Source organism: Larus michahellis, chromosome 6, assembly GCF_964199755.1.
Source record: "Larus michahellis chromosome 6, bLarMic1.1, whole genome shotgun sequence".
NCBI lineage: Eukaryota > Metazoa > Chordata > Aves > Charadriiformes > Laridae > Larus > Larus michahellis.
Window position 1 is genome coordinate 34117286 of NC_133901.1, and position 18579 is coordinate 34135864.

At 41.9% G+C, this 18579-nt stretch overlaps 1 protein-coding gene across 22 annotated transcripts in view; it reads right to left on the reverse strand.

Moving 5' to 3' along the window:
- The window catches only part of PCDH15 (protocadherin related 15), a 799343-nt gene that overhangs the window by 76054 nt on the left and 704710 nt on the right, over positions 1–18579 (reverse strand). For all 22 annotated transcript variants that reach the window (XM_074589898.1, XM_074589897.1, XM_074589896.1 and 19 more), the window contains 3 exons: positions 17868–17980; positions 4599–4708; positions 3694–3834 (listed from right to left, as the gene is read on the reverse strand). In XM_074589898.1, the coding sequence (XP_074445999.1) occupies positions 3694–3834; positions 4599–4708; positions 17868–17980 (364 nt within the window). The remainder of the gene's footprint in view (positions 1–3693; positions 3835–4598; positions 4709–17867; positions 17981–18579) is intronic.

Sequence of the window (18579 nt, forward strand, 5' to 3'; positions counted from 1 at the left end):
CGAAGTCACCTCTCTCCAAAGTGGGTCATCATTTCAATGTCACCCAAGTCCACAGTGGTGCATTAATTCTGTCTCGTCTCCTTCCACTGTAGTTCATCAATTCAGTGCCCCAAAACTCTGAAGTAGTATTTAACCTGATTAAAACTCATCAAGAAAGAAAAAGGTGTCGCGAAAATGGAAAGACATACATCTCACAAATGTACGAATCAAACCTAGAGGTCAAGAGATTTCCATTATAGAGACATAAGGGATTTAGTTAGCCAGATACTTGTAAAGTACTTAAAAAATATACATCTACCAAATTCTTCAGCTATCCATCCAGCATAGTGCATATTCAAACCCTAATACACACGTGGATATCCAAACACATACAGTAAGTGCGTGTCTTCCTTTCAATCAGACCAAATTCAAACTCCAGTCATTATCAAGTAGCCCTGAATAAAATAATTCGGCCATCACCTTTTTAAAACTGCTGCCCAGTTGGAAGAACTGGTCTAGCGCAGACTGCAAGGAAGAGGGACAGAGAAGCCACTGCTTCCCTGAGCGGTGGAACCTGCCGACTCCCTCGTCTGCTCATCCATGCCAGAGAAGGACCTGAAACAGGCTGTACGCTACACAACGGCCTCATCTCCTCGCTGTGTATGGCCTGGCCGCGTCATACAGAACCGAACCTTACCTGGACCTCTCCCAGACACAAAGAAGTGCAGTCAACTGGCACTAGCTCGCTCTTTCACTCCCTCCCCAGATACATCATCAATGGTGGCTGTGACAGCATCTTACATGGCTTTTAATACAATTCAGCTTCCGACCACTGAATAATCCCTACATGTTACACCACACACATGCTCAGTTCTTTCTTAAAGAGAAGAAATATCCATGATAATACACGCACAATTTCCAAAAATCTTCTGCTGGTTACATGGGTAGTACTGGAAAGCCCGATGAATGTATTTTAAGTGCCACCCCCCGCACAATGTCTCAGGCTATAGTCAATCCCCCAATTTTATGGCATGCTCCCAAATACTTAAGCCCATCAAGTCTAGTATCTTTAAAAAGTTTAAAAATCGGTAAGCAAATTTTCATGAAGTACCAATTTCAGTATCACAAGCAGGTTCTACAGCAGTATCTTTACACAGAAGAAACAGACTTACGTCCCGTTTAAATTACTATCCTGAAAAATCTGAATTTTGATGTCTACTGTATATACAATACATTAATGCTTTAAACTGGCACTGAAATAAACTGGAGATGTGTTCCCTAATATCCATGGCTATTATTGTATGCATCAGAACAATAATTAAAAGACTAATTATAGAAGGAGGACAGCAGAATCAGCCCAGTTAGTTAAGGGCAGCCCTTCCTTTGTCACTCTCAGACTATTCACTCTGTGGATCACAACCTGCAGTGTGGGAAAGGCTCTGTCTGTCACAGAACAACTCTGTCAGCATTGACAATAACAGGGTGGTGGCACTTTTTCTCTCTGCCTGCCAACGTGCCAGCTAAAGAGCCCAGAATGAGGAGGAGAAGCAAGAAAGCTGACACAGCTCCCTTCTCCCTGCAGCAAGGGAGACAATGGGGATCACGCCAGGCTCCGAGTCCTAATTTGCTCAGTGCTCTCTGCGCCCGGCCACAGAATTCTCTCTTACTGAGGGCAGGTGGAAAGGTGACAGTCTAATATTAGTGACAGATGGAAATTGTTTTGCCCCTGGCTTGCCATGCAGCCCTCCCTGGGAACAGAGATCAACCCAAAATCCGGGGCAGCACAACCCCTACAGCATCATACTGCCAGTAACGCTTTAATATAAACCAAAATCACTCGTTATATTACTGGCGGCTCCCAAAAATTGTAAGAAGGTTTTATTATGTATACACTTTGACAAATGCCCAAATCTCATGGACGTTTAGGAACAATCTGGTACTGGCATTTTGTGGATGGTATCTCCCCCGACCCGTCTCCCTTGACTGACAGGTAACTAAATACTGGTTATCTGCATAAAACTGAAGTCTGAAGTAAATTTGACCTCCATTTGTACTCCAAGTACCAACGTGAGGTCCTTTATTGAGTGAATGATACACACACACCAATAAACAGCAGGTAGCCAAAGCCTGGCCTCCTGGGGAGGCCTCAGCTCACACAAGGGCAAACACAATGAGATGGTGCAGCAGCATCTCTTGGGCAGGCATTTATAAATGAAAGAGGCTGAGGTTTTCCCCTCAAACTATTAGATCATGGGCTGGTTTTGGTCAGAATGAGCCTGGTTTTTTTCCAAATTTGCTCTACAATTAACACTGGTGGAAGTGCGGAGGAGAAAAAAGCTCCAGCCACCTGCAAGAGATCTGGCCCACAGCTCATACTGGAATTACTGTGACTGCAGATCAAATGGCTTGAAACTATCTTATATTCAATTTGAAATGAAAGAAGGTAGTATTTTTATAGCCTTTAAACAAACGTTCAATTCCTCGCTGCCCTTTTCTCAGTGCAACAGTCCACCGCCCTGGGCTTATTTTCATTGCATCCATGATGCTCCTCAGCTACAGCAGCAAAAAACTGGGACTCACAGAGACCAAAAACACAGGGAAAAAAAGCTGAGACAACAAACACAGTCCGTGTAAAAATGTGTAGCAAAATACTTTTTGGTACAAGATTTGGGTTTCTTTTTCACTAGGGCCCAACTGTGGCTTAAATAGGAAGTGTTAGAGGATGGGACAGGACTCAGAGTGACACCCAGACCTTTTCCTTACAGAGAGGATGATAAAAACCATCCAAAGACCCTTCAAATTACTTTTATTAGGAAAAGAATTAAAGGGAAAAAGAAAACGCTTACAATGAGACAAAGACATTCCCCCCCTCAGGGGAAGTTCAGATTAGATATTAGGAAACATTTTTATTTTTAAAAAGGGTTATCAAGAATTGGAACAGGCTGCCCAGGGAAGTGGTGGAGTCGCCATCCCATGAGGTATTTAAAGGACGGGTAGACGTGGTGCTGAGGGACACGGGTTAGTGGTGGTTTTGTCAGTGTTAGGTTGATAGTTGGACCCGATGATCTGAAAGGTCCCCTCCAACCTAGACAACTCTGTGATCCTGTAAATAAATTCCTTCCTGCCTTGAGATGCTGCAAAGAATGTTCTTGTCTCTGTCAGAGCAGGCCCTTGCCTCCAGTTTGCTCTCAAGTCAGGGTTGCAATAAACTCCACGTAGACCTTCAGGGCTGCTGAAGGAGTCTTTTTCTTCCTCTCACCCTCGCTGTGCATCTGTTCCCCATTCCTCTCCGTGTTGTCCCAACACTTCCCAGCCCAGCAGGGAGGAAGGCCGTATTTGGGCTGTGCAATGTGTTCATGAAAAAGTGACTGCGACATTCCATCACAAAACCCCCTAATTACACTGAAAATGTTCAATTTGTGTCATCAACTCTCTGTTTATATACAAACACGCCTTTTGGGTGTTTCAGTGAGACCTACAACTGTGCAATATCGACATGATTTGCGAGGGTTTAGCTCAAGACTGATCCATGTATGGAAGGCAAGCACAGAGCTCCACAAATCCACTCTCTGCTGCTCACGCGCCATCATCGCCTTTGTATGTCTGGTAACAACACAAGGTCACTAGCTACAGCGCAGTTATCCATAGCTTCAAAAAATAACAACACGTATGTGTATTAAAAGGAGATTTAAAAATAAGTGTTTTTAAACTCACTTTTGGAAGGGACACGCAGATTGGATCGTACCACTTGTAAGGAGTCCGCTTGAACTCGAAGCTCGTAACTTTTCACGCTTTCATAATCCAGAGACTTTTTAACTGAGATCACGCCTGTTCTGTTGTTAATAGCAAACACACCTGAAATCCAGCAAAAACAGAATTAACTTTCTAAGATGCATAAACACTTTTTTTTTAATGCCCAAATGCTTCTATTTTGGTGATGACACTATTCTCCTACACCATCTTCAGAAATTTGTTTCCCATCCCTCCCTCTGGCCTCTAAAAGCCCAGGGAACTCCTCTTTGAAGCTGTGCTGACCTGGTAGGGCAATAACCAACTTGAGGACACGTTGGCAAGAGCAGACAAGACAAACAGCCCTGTCTCACGAAAAGGAGGATGGGATGGGGAATTATTATACTGCCCTCCAAATAATTTAGCGTCATTTGGGTTAGAGGTTTCAAGGTGGATCACGGAGAGTACCCAAGAAGGATGCAAATGGAGGAATGATGTTTCGTTCAAATATCAGGCTCTAATCTAATACTTGTGGCTACAGCATGACAAAGTCTATAATGCCTTAAAACAGATATCTAAGCAAGAAGTGCAACTCCATCAAAGCTATTTATATTCTTATTCCAGGATGCCATGGATTCACACCATGTGGCACCGCTGTGAATTTTCACATCAGGGAAAATTTCAATGTATTTTTATTTTCAGTGTAATTCTGCTAACCGATCTGATCTTTAGCTGATCTCTAAAGGCTGAATAATGGCAGACCCTCCTGTTCATACACGTGAGGTGGGATTTCACCTCAGCAGCTTTATTTCTAAGCCCTATTTCCTGAAGACTTCTGATGCACACACTAGGCTCAGCAGAACCACTAAGGCTGAAATATTAGTACTTACCCTCTTCGTTTCCCGAAACAATCGAATATACGATTGTCTGGTTCAAGGCGGCCGCTGTAACAACTGTGACCACGGTTCCTTTCGGTGCACTTTCACTCACTGGCGGGGGTCTGCAGAATTGAACAGAAGTATTTGTGTTACCTTCCAGTTGCCTAACCGGCAGATTACTGAAATTTATTCCTCAGGTTAGCAGTTTCATCCATCGATTGGGCTGCCAAAGCCAGGTGATCTGTTATTATGGAAAGACATATTAAAAACTTCTGCAAATGCAAAAAACTGTAAGAAGTCTAACTGACAAGAGGTGACAACAGAAAAATATAACGGTTCTTTGATACGAGAAGTGGAAAAGCAGGGAATAACGAGTAGAAAAGAACAGGAGCACAAGAACCACCACAGACTGATGAACTGCAAGTAAAATTCAGAACATAATAGCTCCTTTATAATACTCACCTCTACTAAAAAAGCTCAGTAATCTATCAGAAATGCATGCAGGAAAATTCATTCATGGGTAAACCTCTAGCATTTAAATGGTGAGCTCTTTAAAGCCACCTCCACAGGACTTTCTACCCTTCAGAAAGATCAAAAACATTTCCTGCAAACCCATTTTGGTACTAAAAGCCAAGATGCTTTTCAGGAAAACAACTGGAACCCAAGTACACATACACATCTTCTAAGCGTTCAGTAAATTGTTTCTGATTCACTGAGCACTGGTTTGTGTAAAGAAAGAAAAAGAAAAAAAGATTACGCTGCTAACACATTGGTATCTCATGTTCTCCATACCCTGCAAACACTGAAAAATACGCATCTCTTATTCAGCATAGTTTCATCGTGTATAAATAACGAGTTTCCTCATGAAACACAGCAAAGAATTACTCTTTCTCTCCTGTTGTTCAAACGTGATCAGAAAATGTGATGAGGACCATTTTGAGATGCTGTTTCCTCAAGGAAACCGTAACTACTTCAGAACGAACAAAGAGCCTGTGCTAATGGATTTAAAGCAGCAATCTAAACAATTTCAACAAGGAGAAATGAGACTCTTGAGCTAATCTCAAATCAAACGTTCAGATTTTCATCAAAGCAAGTAAAGTCTGAACTCAAGCTGAAAACTATTCATGCTAGTGAACAAATAAATTGGTAAGGGAATTTTTGCACTCATCCATAAATGCAGATACATCTTTGTTAAAACCAGCATTATCCAGATATTTTCCGTTCTTTAAAAATTACACTCATTTGGTATATAACGAAATAAAAAACAGACAAGGATATGTTGAGATAGGCTCCTAAATAGGAGTGGACTTTAAAGAGTATTTCAGTTGTGCACTGATCTTCAAAATTCTGGACAGAATCTACACCTGCTTTCATTTCAGAGAATATTTTATGACTTCCCTCTTTCATCCTCCAGGTATTTTTCAAATACTCCTCCCCAATACCATGTTTTCCCATTCCAAGGGCAGAAAGCCAGGTTGCAGTCCTGACTGTTGAACCCAAACCTCTGCCATTGCGTACCATGAGACCAACAATCCGCCCTTGAGCTCTGTCTTGCAAACATTTTCTTTGGGATGAATATGGGTTCGAACATCCTAGAAAAGTGCTAGATAATGACACTGAATATAAAGTTTAAAAGTTTCAGTGGGTAAATTATTCGCTATTGTTTAAAAAAAATAAACGAACCCAGAAGATTTGCTTGCCTTCATGCTTTGCAGCTTTCTGCAGCAACTACCTTCTGCCTACACAAATGCTGGTCAGAAGTTTACCTACCCTTCTGCCTCTTCCCTCGAGTTGCTATTTAGACTGACTTCACCCCAGCCCTACATTCTCTCTCCACTCCCTTACTTTGCCCTAAGGGCTGTAATTCTCCTGCTCTTCCCAAGTTCTTGCTCTCAGCTTGATCCAATTATGGCACCGTACTGCTGGCTTGCTGCATGCTCCAGATCACACCACCTGTAAAAAAGATGCCAAAGGCAAACCACATCCATGGCCCATAGGGCTAAGATGCTTCCTTCCCTTCTTCTAACATCTGCCATTGCTTTATTTATTTGGTTTGGTTTGCTTTCTTTGGAGGGCCCCGTCTCTCTTAAATTAATCCACTGTATCTCACTTAGCTTGGTGAGGTATTAATTCTTCTGAGCATTCCTAGGCCTTCCACTGTACAAATAATGGGGAGATAATCCCGTTCCAGGCTGAGCCACACTGGATCATGTAGTAGTGGCTGTACTGAAACACCGACCTCCTGATTTTTTCAGAGAAGAGATGATGACGGTAAGTTTGCTTTTACTCAAACACACAGGCACAGACCAGATCACTCTGGCTCCTGCCCTTCTGCCTCAAGTGTGCTATCAGCGGTGAAATAAAATTCATTATTGCTACCTGATTTATTAAGCGGCAAAACCAGTGCTATAAAATGCTTATCAATGTGCATTTTACAAATGCAAAGGTTAATCCTAGAGATGGGGGGGGAAAAGGCTGTCAAACCTGAAAGTATTGCAAGCAGTAGCTCTTTTGATGAGGTCAGAGATGCGGGACAGCAAGGAAAATAAAGACCCATTTTATGTTGCATTATCTATTACTTTCTTTTCTTTTTCTTCTGAAGGCACATAATTTGGACAAAAAACCCTCATGACTGTGTACACACAAACCCCACATTTCATCCAAAGCACACTTTCAGTATATTCTTTTAATGGAAATGGCCTTGTAACTTCCCCTCTGACATAGCCAAATTCAATGAATTGACAGATCAATATCAATTAGCAAAGGGCTTTTGTGTTGGCTATGAGAGGCGACAGAGGGAGCGGGCAGAAAACCGCCACAGTAATTGTATTGATTTCATTTCCCTAATTTAACTAAGGTGATCAGGTTCAACGGGAGCAATGCAGCAGCTGAATTAAAACATACAGCTGGTCTCCTAAGAACATTTTGCTGAATTGTAGAGAAGCGAACCAGGAAAAGACAACAGTATTCAGCTGACAATACACTGTTCTTTATCCTGTACTACAAGCTCTAATAAGCTTTCTTGGGGGATAAGTTCATTATTTTTCAATTTTTGAATGACTAAGATGTACAACAGTGCTTTTTTAATTTTTTTTTTTTTTTTTTTTGGTACGTGGTAGACATACTATTTGAAGTTGTTTTAGGGGACAGGCAAGGGCGTTTTAATGCAATAATTTTGCATTGCTGGATGATAAAGGCTGGTTATTTTTGCAAGGAGACATGACACCAGCAAAGCGGCGCAATCCAGCCCCAGCCCCCCAGAGATGGCTCAGGAACCCGCCAGCGTAGTGAGAGGGAAGGGTACTGCTGTGACTCCAACACATCATTAGGATTCACAGCGTCCGCAGGTATTTTTGTCTGGTAATGTTTGCAACGCCTTATTGAGCCTCTGAGTGCAACTGCCAATACGGTGATTACCCCGCCAGCCCCCGGCTCTGACCGTACCTGACAGTACATTTCTGTCACTGTCACCTGCCTGGGACTGGCACGCCAATGCCCGACGGTCCAGTGCTGACTTCTTTGAAATACTTCAAATAAAACGCTCCCTTTCTGCGCTTCTGAAAAAAACATCTTGTCAAATATGTAATTTCTGATCTTCCACCCTTCCCAATACTTCCATGCACGGGTACCCATGTACATACAGTCACTGAATGTAAGAAAGCCCCGAGCATTGACACGATAATCCACTCGCACCGCATAAATCTTAGGGTGAAACAGGATAAATAGCAATTAACGCATACTTCAGCTACCTCAGCTGCAACTCAAGTCTACCCATAGTCTTAAATCTCCCCTCCTAAACACTTTCCTTCACACAACTATCTTTTGCCCACGGCAAAACAAATAAATTTCTACACCAGTGTTTCATTCATTCACATGGGACTTTTCCGTAACCGTCACCGCAATGTGCATATTTAGGTTGGTCAATCTTCACTTGACTGTTTTCACAGAAATAGTGAATGGTATCTTGTCAGCATCCAGGGTGGGATGGATACTGGTCCCCATCACCCTGGTGTAATGAAAACCCTGTAGGATCCCTGGAGTCAGGGTGAAGCCACCCAACTGCCCAAACCCTTCCTGAGAAGCTGTGGTGGGAACACAGGACATGAAGGCAGCAAAGCGTCAAAAAGGAGCAGCCTCAATCTCTTTGGGCCACGCTGAGATAAGATTAGTATCTGATGGCCTCCAACTTGGATTTGGGAAGAACAAAGTAATTTAAAATTGACAAAATAGATGTTCAATAACAAGTCTTCTGTCCCACTCTTCCGATTTTGTTACCCCTGAACAAGCTGAAGATTTGCTGGTGTTTCTTTGAGGCCCCTACTGCATCGCCTCCTGCTTCAGAATGAAACCTTGCCACAAAATGTGTTTGCCCCTCAGGAAAAAAAAAACAAACAACTCCAAACTAGAAGAACAACAGGAATAAAATAAAGTCATTATTTACATGCAAAAACACTGACAAAGGATACAAATCATAAGAGAACAATATCTTTTAATTAGGTATCTCTCAGTTATCTGTATCTTGATCAGAGGGGGAAATGGAGACTGAACACATACCAAATACATCACAGGGCATAACGATTTTTAATGTCCAAACCGAAACTTTAACTTTTCCTCTCTTCTTTTCTGCTTCTTTTTCCCCTTCGCTAAACACGTCAGACTCTCATCCATTTTTCAATTTGCCTGATATCCAATATACTTTAAATTCACCATGAAACCTTTCTATCTCCAAAAGCACGAACATGAGATTTAATCAAAAATTAAATTTAAAACCAGCAAACCCAATAATAAATTGGAAAATTGGTTTAGTGCTGAAGTTTAATAGTGTGATGTGTATGTACTCTGTATTAGACACTTCAGTCGACTCTATTTTGCGGATTACATTTTAGTTCATGGAGGTCCATAAGCATACCTCAGAACTTAAATATTTTATTTTTTTAATTACATTGCTAGGATTCTTAGCTCAAATTGATTAAAATGTCATTTGGACCTCTTCTGGTAAAATCATCTCCTTATTTTCTGTCACATTACAGCTTCTTAAAGTGTTTTGGCCTTGGCTACTTTTAACTCTCAAGGGTATTTTACCTGAAGCTATTCCATCCTCTTCTACCCGAAACACAATTCCGAGCAGTGCACCCATTCCTGCACACCCTCTTTTCATCCAGCTCCTCCTGGGAAGTCATTTCGTTTGGCTTTTCGTCTGTCTGATGCTTCACATTAAAGAGAAGCTACATAAGCCATTAAAACCAACTGAATTTATATATTTTTCTGCAGAAAAGTCAAGCGTAGCCAGAGCACTCCAGTGTCTAAAATGAGGTGAGCTCACGGTGAAGTTACACGGACAATAAAATTGCTAATAAAAGCTCTGCAAACAGACACACTTAAATTGGTCTGGCTATGCAGCTGAGTTTTTAAAATTCTAAAAAAAACCGTACAAGGTTCTAACTGGCGTAGCAAAACAAAAAGTAAAGAAATAAGGAAAAAGTAAACATTGTGATGGCAGCTCTTTTAATCCTTTCACCGACACAGCCAACTATTTTTGGATTCCTGTCCTTGCTCAGAAAAAGGAGGACTTAGCCACATTTTAGAGCAATAATTGATCAATTTTTCACATTTTCAGTTTCCTGTATGTGCAACTGTAACAATCTGAACAGTTTGACAGAGACAGTGATTCTTAATTAGACATATTTTTCAAGCAGTTTATCTTCAAAGTGTTCTGAAAAGGAAACTGTATTCCTTACTGTACTTAAAATCCTCACTTTCTGTCCCAATTCTCAAATTGGTCCAAGACAATATGACCTTTTCACAGTATTTATCTCTAAAACAGATGACAAGGGAGTCTGGACGTTGTTACGGTGGGCCCCTGTCATAACCTATTATCTTTTCAACCAGATGTCAAATTTTGTTCCCGTGATCTCCCTGTCATCGGGCATAATGCATTTGTGTGATCCCACCAATCTTCCTAAATTAAAGCAAAGGACATGAAGACATGAAAATTTCTGTCAGGATTACTACAGAAGCAAAAAAGGGAAAAAAAATAAATTCCCATCAAGCAGAACGTAGGCCTCACTCCCATACTGGAATCAGTCAGATGGATGGGCATGGATAGCATCAGTTCTAAGACCAAGGCTCTGCACTCTCATAATACACTGCCGATAGGGTTTAATACTACATTTGTGTAGTATTTGTATTCCAGATTCACATTCCCAGAGTGACGCGGTTCTACATTTCATTAAACCGCAACACAGTGTTGAAAGCTCTGCCCCAGCACAACAAAGGCAGTCTCCCTGCGCGGACCTGGACCCCTCTTCTACTTTAACCAGGTAGCATGCAGCTAGACTCATTTCACTGTAAGATTTCATCGAAAAAAAACCCCACATAAAATCAGAGTTTCCTTTTCATTTGGTAAAAAGAAGAAGATTTTAATAAAATGCAATGTATCACTCCTACAACAAGGAAAACCAGAAAAATAAGGTGATCCTTCTACTACACTGCAATCATCTGCTAACTCGCACGCTAATTTTTCCATGGCAAACCATGCTTTAATTTCCTAACTTTTATAAACCATATGCTTTCTTAATTTTTATTACAAAGCCAAAATAAGTACCAGGAGAACGCCACCATAAGACATCGATTCCAAAGGCAAAATCACACATATTTTCCTCAAGCCAAGCTGCCTCTGAGTTAAAAACGCATGTTGGAACCTACGCATCATTCCCCTAGCTTCAGTTTGAGGAAAAATATTATTTTTTCCCCCACCTCAGAAATGCTGCATCAAAAATGTTGCTAGTATTGCACTCTTTTTCGTGTCTTTCATTCATAAAATGTGAATGTAAATTCCATTATGGGAAAGGCGGGAGAAGCAGCAGTAAGACTTGGATATCCTGGGAAAAGGATTACCCAAATGGATGCTCTAAAGCTACCACCATTAAATAAAATACTTTTGAGGGATAAAAGTAAACCCCTGTGCTCTCTTGTTACAAAAAGGGGGAAATGACCCCCTTATTGAGCACTAGTTAAAACGGCAGTGAGCTCTAATAGGAAAGAAAAGAGAAGACTTAAGTCAACAGTGGCTTAAAGAAATACAGATCACGAGCCGCCTGAAGAAAACCCAACTGCATCGAAGGCCGAAGTTTATATCCTGCCACTTTGGGACACAGTTTCATTTAGGAAGCATCTTGATTCCCTGAATAGTACCATTTTACTTACAGGAAACAAGTTATGACTTCTCAAATTACTTCTCAAAGCAACATGTCAGAGACAAGTCAGTCAGTCAGTAAGAAAACAGCTTTGGAAACCTCATTGTTGCCCTCAACCCAAAAGTGTTCCCTTCCCCTCCAAATCCCTGGTGTCCCCTGTTTCCCCTCTGTGCTGCTCTTGGTTTGAACAAAGGACATTCTCAGCAGCTGTCCTCATTTCTGAAGAGAACTTACCATTCCTGATGTTTTAAGACATGCATACATTAACCTTTCCCTCTCCCTGGAATAACTCCTTTCTCTTAATACTTGTCTTTTTCTCTCCTGCTCTGTAAAGAAGGATGACCGAGTCAGTAGGATACTCATGATAAGAAAAGCACAGTTGCTTCTATGAGGCCTCAGCTGTTCACAATGTTGTGGATGCTGTTCTGTACCAAACGGCACCTTTTTGAAGGAGGCACCGAATCAGAGAGATTTCAAACATGAAATGCCGCCCATACCCTCAGTGCCTCTGTGCAGATTCCCCATTCCCCAATGAGAATAACTGTCTGACTGAACAGCAGGAAACCAGAGAAATGGGAACAGCCTCTCGGAATAACGCTTCCAACTGACACCCGATATGCCTCCATAATTTTGTTCTGTGAAATCCGATGATACATAGCTATTTGCTTGGATGATATCTGCCTACAGTGTTGATGGATTTAATTAAGTGGAAAACATTACATCGTATCTTCTGCTGAGCGAGCGAGAGGTCCACATGTCGCAAAGTCTCATTTTTTAACCAGAACACATTTTCACAGCAGTGTTGTTGCTAGTAGAAAGATAAAATGCCACACTCCATTTACATCAAGCAATATCCTCAAATTTGCAACTTCACATTTTTCCTTATAAACTGGAACCAAACTTCAGATTACCGTACAACTGGACACATATTTTCGAACAGGTTGGGGACCTATAATGCAATACTAACAGAAGCTAAAAGTTTTCAGTATTTTCCTTCTTCTGCTATGAAATGGCTGAACACCTGTTTAATGTGCCCACAGGCAATAATTAGGAACCAATGACGCTGTTTTCAGTTAACATTTCATTTCCTGCTACAGCAGCACATTGCTATTAGCAATGACCTTCTCGTTGCAGAGATTGTGATATTTATTAATTAACAAAACAAGAAAAAGATCCCAAGTCCCTTTGAACTTTTACTTTTTTAAAATGAGAACCTACTCATGAAGGGGACAGGCTTGCAAAAAAAAGAAATAAAAAATCTCTTTATATTCATCTGAGGTTCACTTCACATCTGGTCTTCGCTGTTCCATAGCGTTACTAATTATGATCTGTTAATTAAGAAATGAAAGTGCTGCCATTACCTGTTTGGAAGAAATGGAAACTTCTGGATCAATGACTTGCTCTGGAGTTCAATCAAGAGGTGACCTGGATGGAGCCGTCGGGACAAGAGAAATAATAGCTTGGGAAGGGACCACGCAAAACAGCCGATCTGATTTTGCCAGGCAAGTGATTTATTGCCAGAGAGGTGGCTGTTCCGCCAGCACTAAGCAGAACAAGATCAAAGTCAGCATTAAAAAAACTTCATAAACTGTGCGAACAGCCATGGCCTGTTTTGGGCACTGATGCAGAAAGTCTCACATGCTGCGTGCCTTTTGTCATCCCCTTGCCGTGCCCAGCACCCCCGCGGCCCTGTTCTCCGGGCTGTCACTTTGGCTGGAGAGGGGCAGTGGAAGTGGCAGCTCAAGGCCTTCTCCGAACACTGCTGATGACCACCCCGTGCGCCAGGTTCGGCACACGTGCCTCCTCCTGCCATCAGCACTCTGCAGAACCAGCAAAGCCTGACTGCCCGCCATGCACCCCGTGGGGAGATGCGGCGAGAAGAGCAGCACAAGCAGTCTCCCTCCCTGGCAGCAAAAGGTCAAGCAGGCTCAGAGGTGGACCAGCCATCTACAATTAAATGTCTGCATGTTCTAGGCCTTTGATTCTTTTTGATTTTTGCCTCTTCACACTTTGCGTTTTTGTGGAATGAGCAAACAACACTTGGTTTGGAAAACACTTGGCTTAGCCGGCACTGCGGCTGTCAGCTCTCTCAAAGACATATTTAATATCCGTGACAAGGATCGAAATAGAGAAGGATGCACATTGCTAACGCAGTTAAACTCTGCAGCTTCACAACAAAGGCCCAGGCCAGGAGCACAGGAGTACCTGCAGGGCCAGCTGAAGTGCGGTGAAGGCAGTTCAGCTCCCATCTAAGGATACATGAGAGAGAGATCTGTGAGAGTTGCAGTGTATCGGCTTCCCTAGAAGACGGTCATGTTCAAGGAGCACCAGGAATGGATCATCTGGCCCTTACTGACTATGCTAACGGCCTGCGAGCCCCTCAAGTGGCGTCTTCACAAGCCGCTGGACCAGATCCTGCGGAGCTGCTGGACCAGATCTTGCGGAGCTGCTGGCTGATGCTGCTCTGCTCCTAAGAGGGTGTGAGCGCGTGGAGGAGGAGCGTCCCACAGCACGCTGACCCAGGCTGCTGGGATGCGTGGCCTTGACGTGCTACTTCCCACCAGAAGAGCTGACTGGTTGCAGCAGATGTCTCTCTGATGTACTTTCACGGTCGTCTACCTCAGTCATTAGGAAGGAACTATATTTTATCACTCATCACAAAGTAACAGCTCCATGTTGTATTTTACAGTTCTCGGAGCTCTTAGCTTCCTTTTGCTGTTTTGTATGTATAGCGCAGCAGCATTTAGAAGTCTCCAGCATAATTTACAATCCAAACAAAGAAGGGGGGGGGGAGAGACTAATTAACTTGCCCCAAATTATGGGATAATGCAGAGGGAGAGGCAGTGAATAAAATGCAAATCTCTGACTCTCATCTACTTGACTGCTGCCTCCTGTGGCATTCACTTTAAATCATGGATACTAATCAATCAAAGCCTCCCGGAGCCTGGACAGGACTGCAAGTAGATATGCTGGCGTCCTTCTGAGAGAGCAGGGAGCTGCCAGACCCACGGCTGAAGGCAGAGCTGCACTTTCATCTCCCCGTCTGCCTACCACGGCTGGGCCTTTCTGATGGTGCCATCTGGCCCTCTCTTTCCTGTTTTTTATATTTATTTCTAATTTGTAATACATGCCGCAACTGCGCAGGTAGCTTTATTCTGTAAAACTGCTCAACTGTGACCTTTTTGAAAATACACAGAAATGAAGTTTGTAAAACAGCTAGAAAAAAATCATCCTGCTGGAATCATCCAGATTATGATAATTATGCAAGCAAAGATCAATACTAATCCACTCTAAGGCCACTAATTCTCAATTCCGCAGAAATTCTAGTGTCCACATTCAACAGTTTATCATTTTGCAAGCAGCACCATTACTCCGTGCTGACATTTACCCTGAAGATATACTCTGTCACCTGAAAAATAAGGTTATATGAAGCCTGCCAGTTTCGGCTCGCATCACTGTCAAGAAACCAAACACGAAGTGCAGTTTGCAGAGTGTGACAATCCCTGAAAAACCTTAGGAATCAAAACTAGTCCTGCTCCTTAGGAATCAAAACTAGTCCTGCTCCAAAATGTTTGAGAGGCTCAGAGCTGAATCAGAAAGTTTTAGGTTTGTTCTCATTTAATTTCTGACATTGAAGAAAATGAGTAACTGCCTTTACTGCCCCCAAAAGATTTTAAGAGTTTATTTTACTACGGTATGCGTGAAAGAATTTACCAAGAATGGAGTAGCACTGTTTCTTTGGAAAGAGAAACTGGGCTATTCAGCTAATCCTGATGAGTTCGCAAGGAGGAGAAGGTAACACGGGTTATTCAGTTGTCATCTAAGGGTGTTAGGGGATATGACCCGCTTTTTACTTTAAGCTTTCTCCATTGTAGTGAAATAAAGTTCCCATAAAGAGGCCTCAGGAAGCGTGAGCTCAGTTCACTTTTCAGAAGGTGATGCAAACTCCACCTGTGCTCCTAAACGCTGAAGTCTCTTCTCCCAATCCTGCAAACAAAGACGCTGTGCTGGTTGAGGTGAGAACCGCCAGATCCCCCTTTTACCTCGCAGAGGCGGAGCGCAGCGTGCCCTCAGCACTCCTCAGGCTGGATTTGCTCGAGGCACTGTGGCTGCGCTGTAGCCTCTCCCAAAACAACGGATAGCCCAGAGCGTGTCACGCTGCTAAGGGATCGCATTTGTCACCAGGTAAGATCCCAGGACAAGCTCCTTAAAGGTGAAGGTCATTCGGAAGAAAGTTATAAAAGAAAAAGGAAACAAAGTGCACTCCTAAGTAAGCCCTTAGCAGTGACCCCCAGCTGGCTCCTGAGTCTGGACAAATTACCTTTTATAATTTACCCCAAACATGGAGTATCTTGGAAAAGTCTTATAGTACCGTATTTTCATGTCATTCTGTTAAACATCGCTAGACATTGTTTTTTCCTCACAGCTACGTATATAGGACCTGTTCACTTTTTTTCCTGAAAACAGTAATACAGAAGGTTGCGTCTGTTACAGAAAGGCTTTAAATATTATTCAGAAACCGTACGCTTTCCCACGATAGCTGAAGTTATAGAAACAAATAGAAACATTTTTATTTAAAGGCCTACCTTCTGCTACATCCCCCAAACTACACCTCGTATGTTTGAAGATATCTAATAAAATATAGGGAGCAGCAGGAATAATCTCTCTTAAGAACATTTCTTCAGCAAAGGATTATCATTTGCACTACCATTAAATGCAAAGTTTTTAATTTTGCACTGTTCTTTCAGATTTCATATTTCTGTTTCAACTTTAAATACAAAATTAGTATTTTGCCATTTTTCGTTTTAACGTACTCCTTCAAAATGCTAATATCCTAATCGTGAGGAAAACCAGAACGCACTTCATGAATTTTTGTCTAAACCCCTTAAAATAGCCGAGCAAGTCCTCTCGTTAGGCTCTACTGAGGCCAATAACGTTCCCTCCAATTTCTGATTTCCTGCAGCACTTAGCTTTAGAAATATTTGTACAAAATTATATTCTGATACTGATTACGTTGCTCCACTTGAATCACGACCACATATTGCCGCAAGGCTGTGACTTCTAGATATCAGGAGGCTGTGTGCATTGATCCTGTTACTTCCTATTACTGTACACATAGCAGAAACCATTTATGAACTAATTCTGTGTAACGAAATTTAACAAACTAATCAGCCTGTGTACCACCTTTTTTTTTTTTAGCTTAAGAAAATGGAGTTGATTTTATTAAATTGATTTTATTACATTGTCATGTAAACTTCATCAGCCCATGACTCTGTAATAGAAATAACTATCATCTGACCTTCTAACACCAAAGACGTCAAGCCTGAACCCTCTCATGTCCCACATGACTGGTGTATGGAATCAAAACACACTCAAGCAGACCGGAGGCAACTTAACCTAGAGGCCCGGTGATCCCAGATACGACTTCAATGCACAGAATTTTTGTTTATTCATATGACTGACATTTTAAACATCTTCCAAGAGGGTAATTTCAAACCAATCTCTCCTCACCGTCATTGTCACCTACAGATCTTTTCAGTTGGAGACACTGGAGACCACCTGTTAAGACGGTATAATTGCACCACTATCGGATACGACTAGGGAATGGCTGGCTGCCAAATAACTTGTTATTCTAAGAGAAATTTTATTTATCTTCTTTCTAAGAGAAAGAAGCGGCTCTGAAGTATTTTGCCACCCTCCCTTTTTCAAACAGGAGTGCTGTGGAAAAAGTCCTGCATGTAATTTCACACTGTCATGCTTGTGGGGGACTTGAGCGCTGACTGCTCTCTCCTCAGAGCAGCATCCGATTCTTCTAAAGAAGAGTTAACATCAGTAAATACGTTATCAGCTCTAAGTACACAAGATTTTTGGTGCTTTGGTTCAATCCTAATTTTTGTGCCTTATTTCCTTCCGTGAGCCAAAGTGAACAGCGGAAGGAACAGAAGTTGAGGTATACACAAGGGAAGCACTTCCACACTGACAACAGAGTATTTCTGCAGCCCACATATCTCAGACTAGCATTCAAAGAGGAACTTATTTCAACTCAAAAAACAACAGTTACAATGTGAATGAATAAATGCCTTACCTGTATTCATCCTGCGTAAACCGTGGAATTACTGAAGGCTGCAGTACAGCAATTTCTACGGTAGTGGTGTTGAACTTCACAGGATCCCCATCATCATATGCGATGACCACTAGCTATAAAAGATACAGAAAATCACTCAGTACAGGCAAAGGCATTTTTTACGTTGACTTGCATGTTGACTTCTTGTATTTGCAGGGTCTAACAAGTCAGACGAGATTTTCTTTCACTGCACATCATACATTGTGTAAGAACAAAACATAGAGGAAAAAGGCAACAGCCATCCACAAGTTGAACCATCTCCCAGAAAATGTAGAGAAACACCTGAAACGGGACTTCAAATACAACAGCCTTCTACAAATACCTCTCCAAAACACACTGCTGGCTTCAGGTACATTTTTCAGGGGATTCCCTTCACACCTAACCACGCACAGTGCTTACTCAGAACTCCAGAACCAATTTCAACTGCTTTAACAGTATATGGTTCAGTTCTACATTTACACGTTATTTATTGAAAAACCACCTAAAACTCCCACTAAAACAAACAGAAAAAGTGCTAGCCAAGAATTCTGTGTTGATGATATTAATAACTAAAACCGAGGTCTGATATCAAAATGAAAAAAATTAACATTACCTCCCCTCCAAAAAAAAATCCTCTTAAGAAAAGAGATCCCCTGTATGCTAAAACATGGACAAGACCAGAAGACCTTCTCCA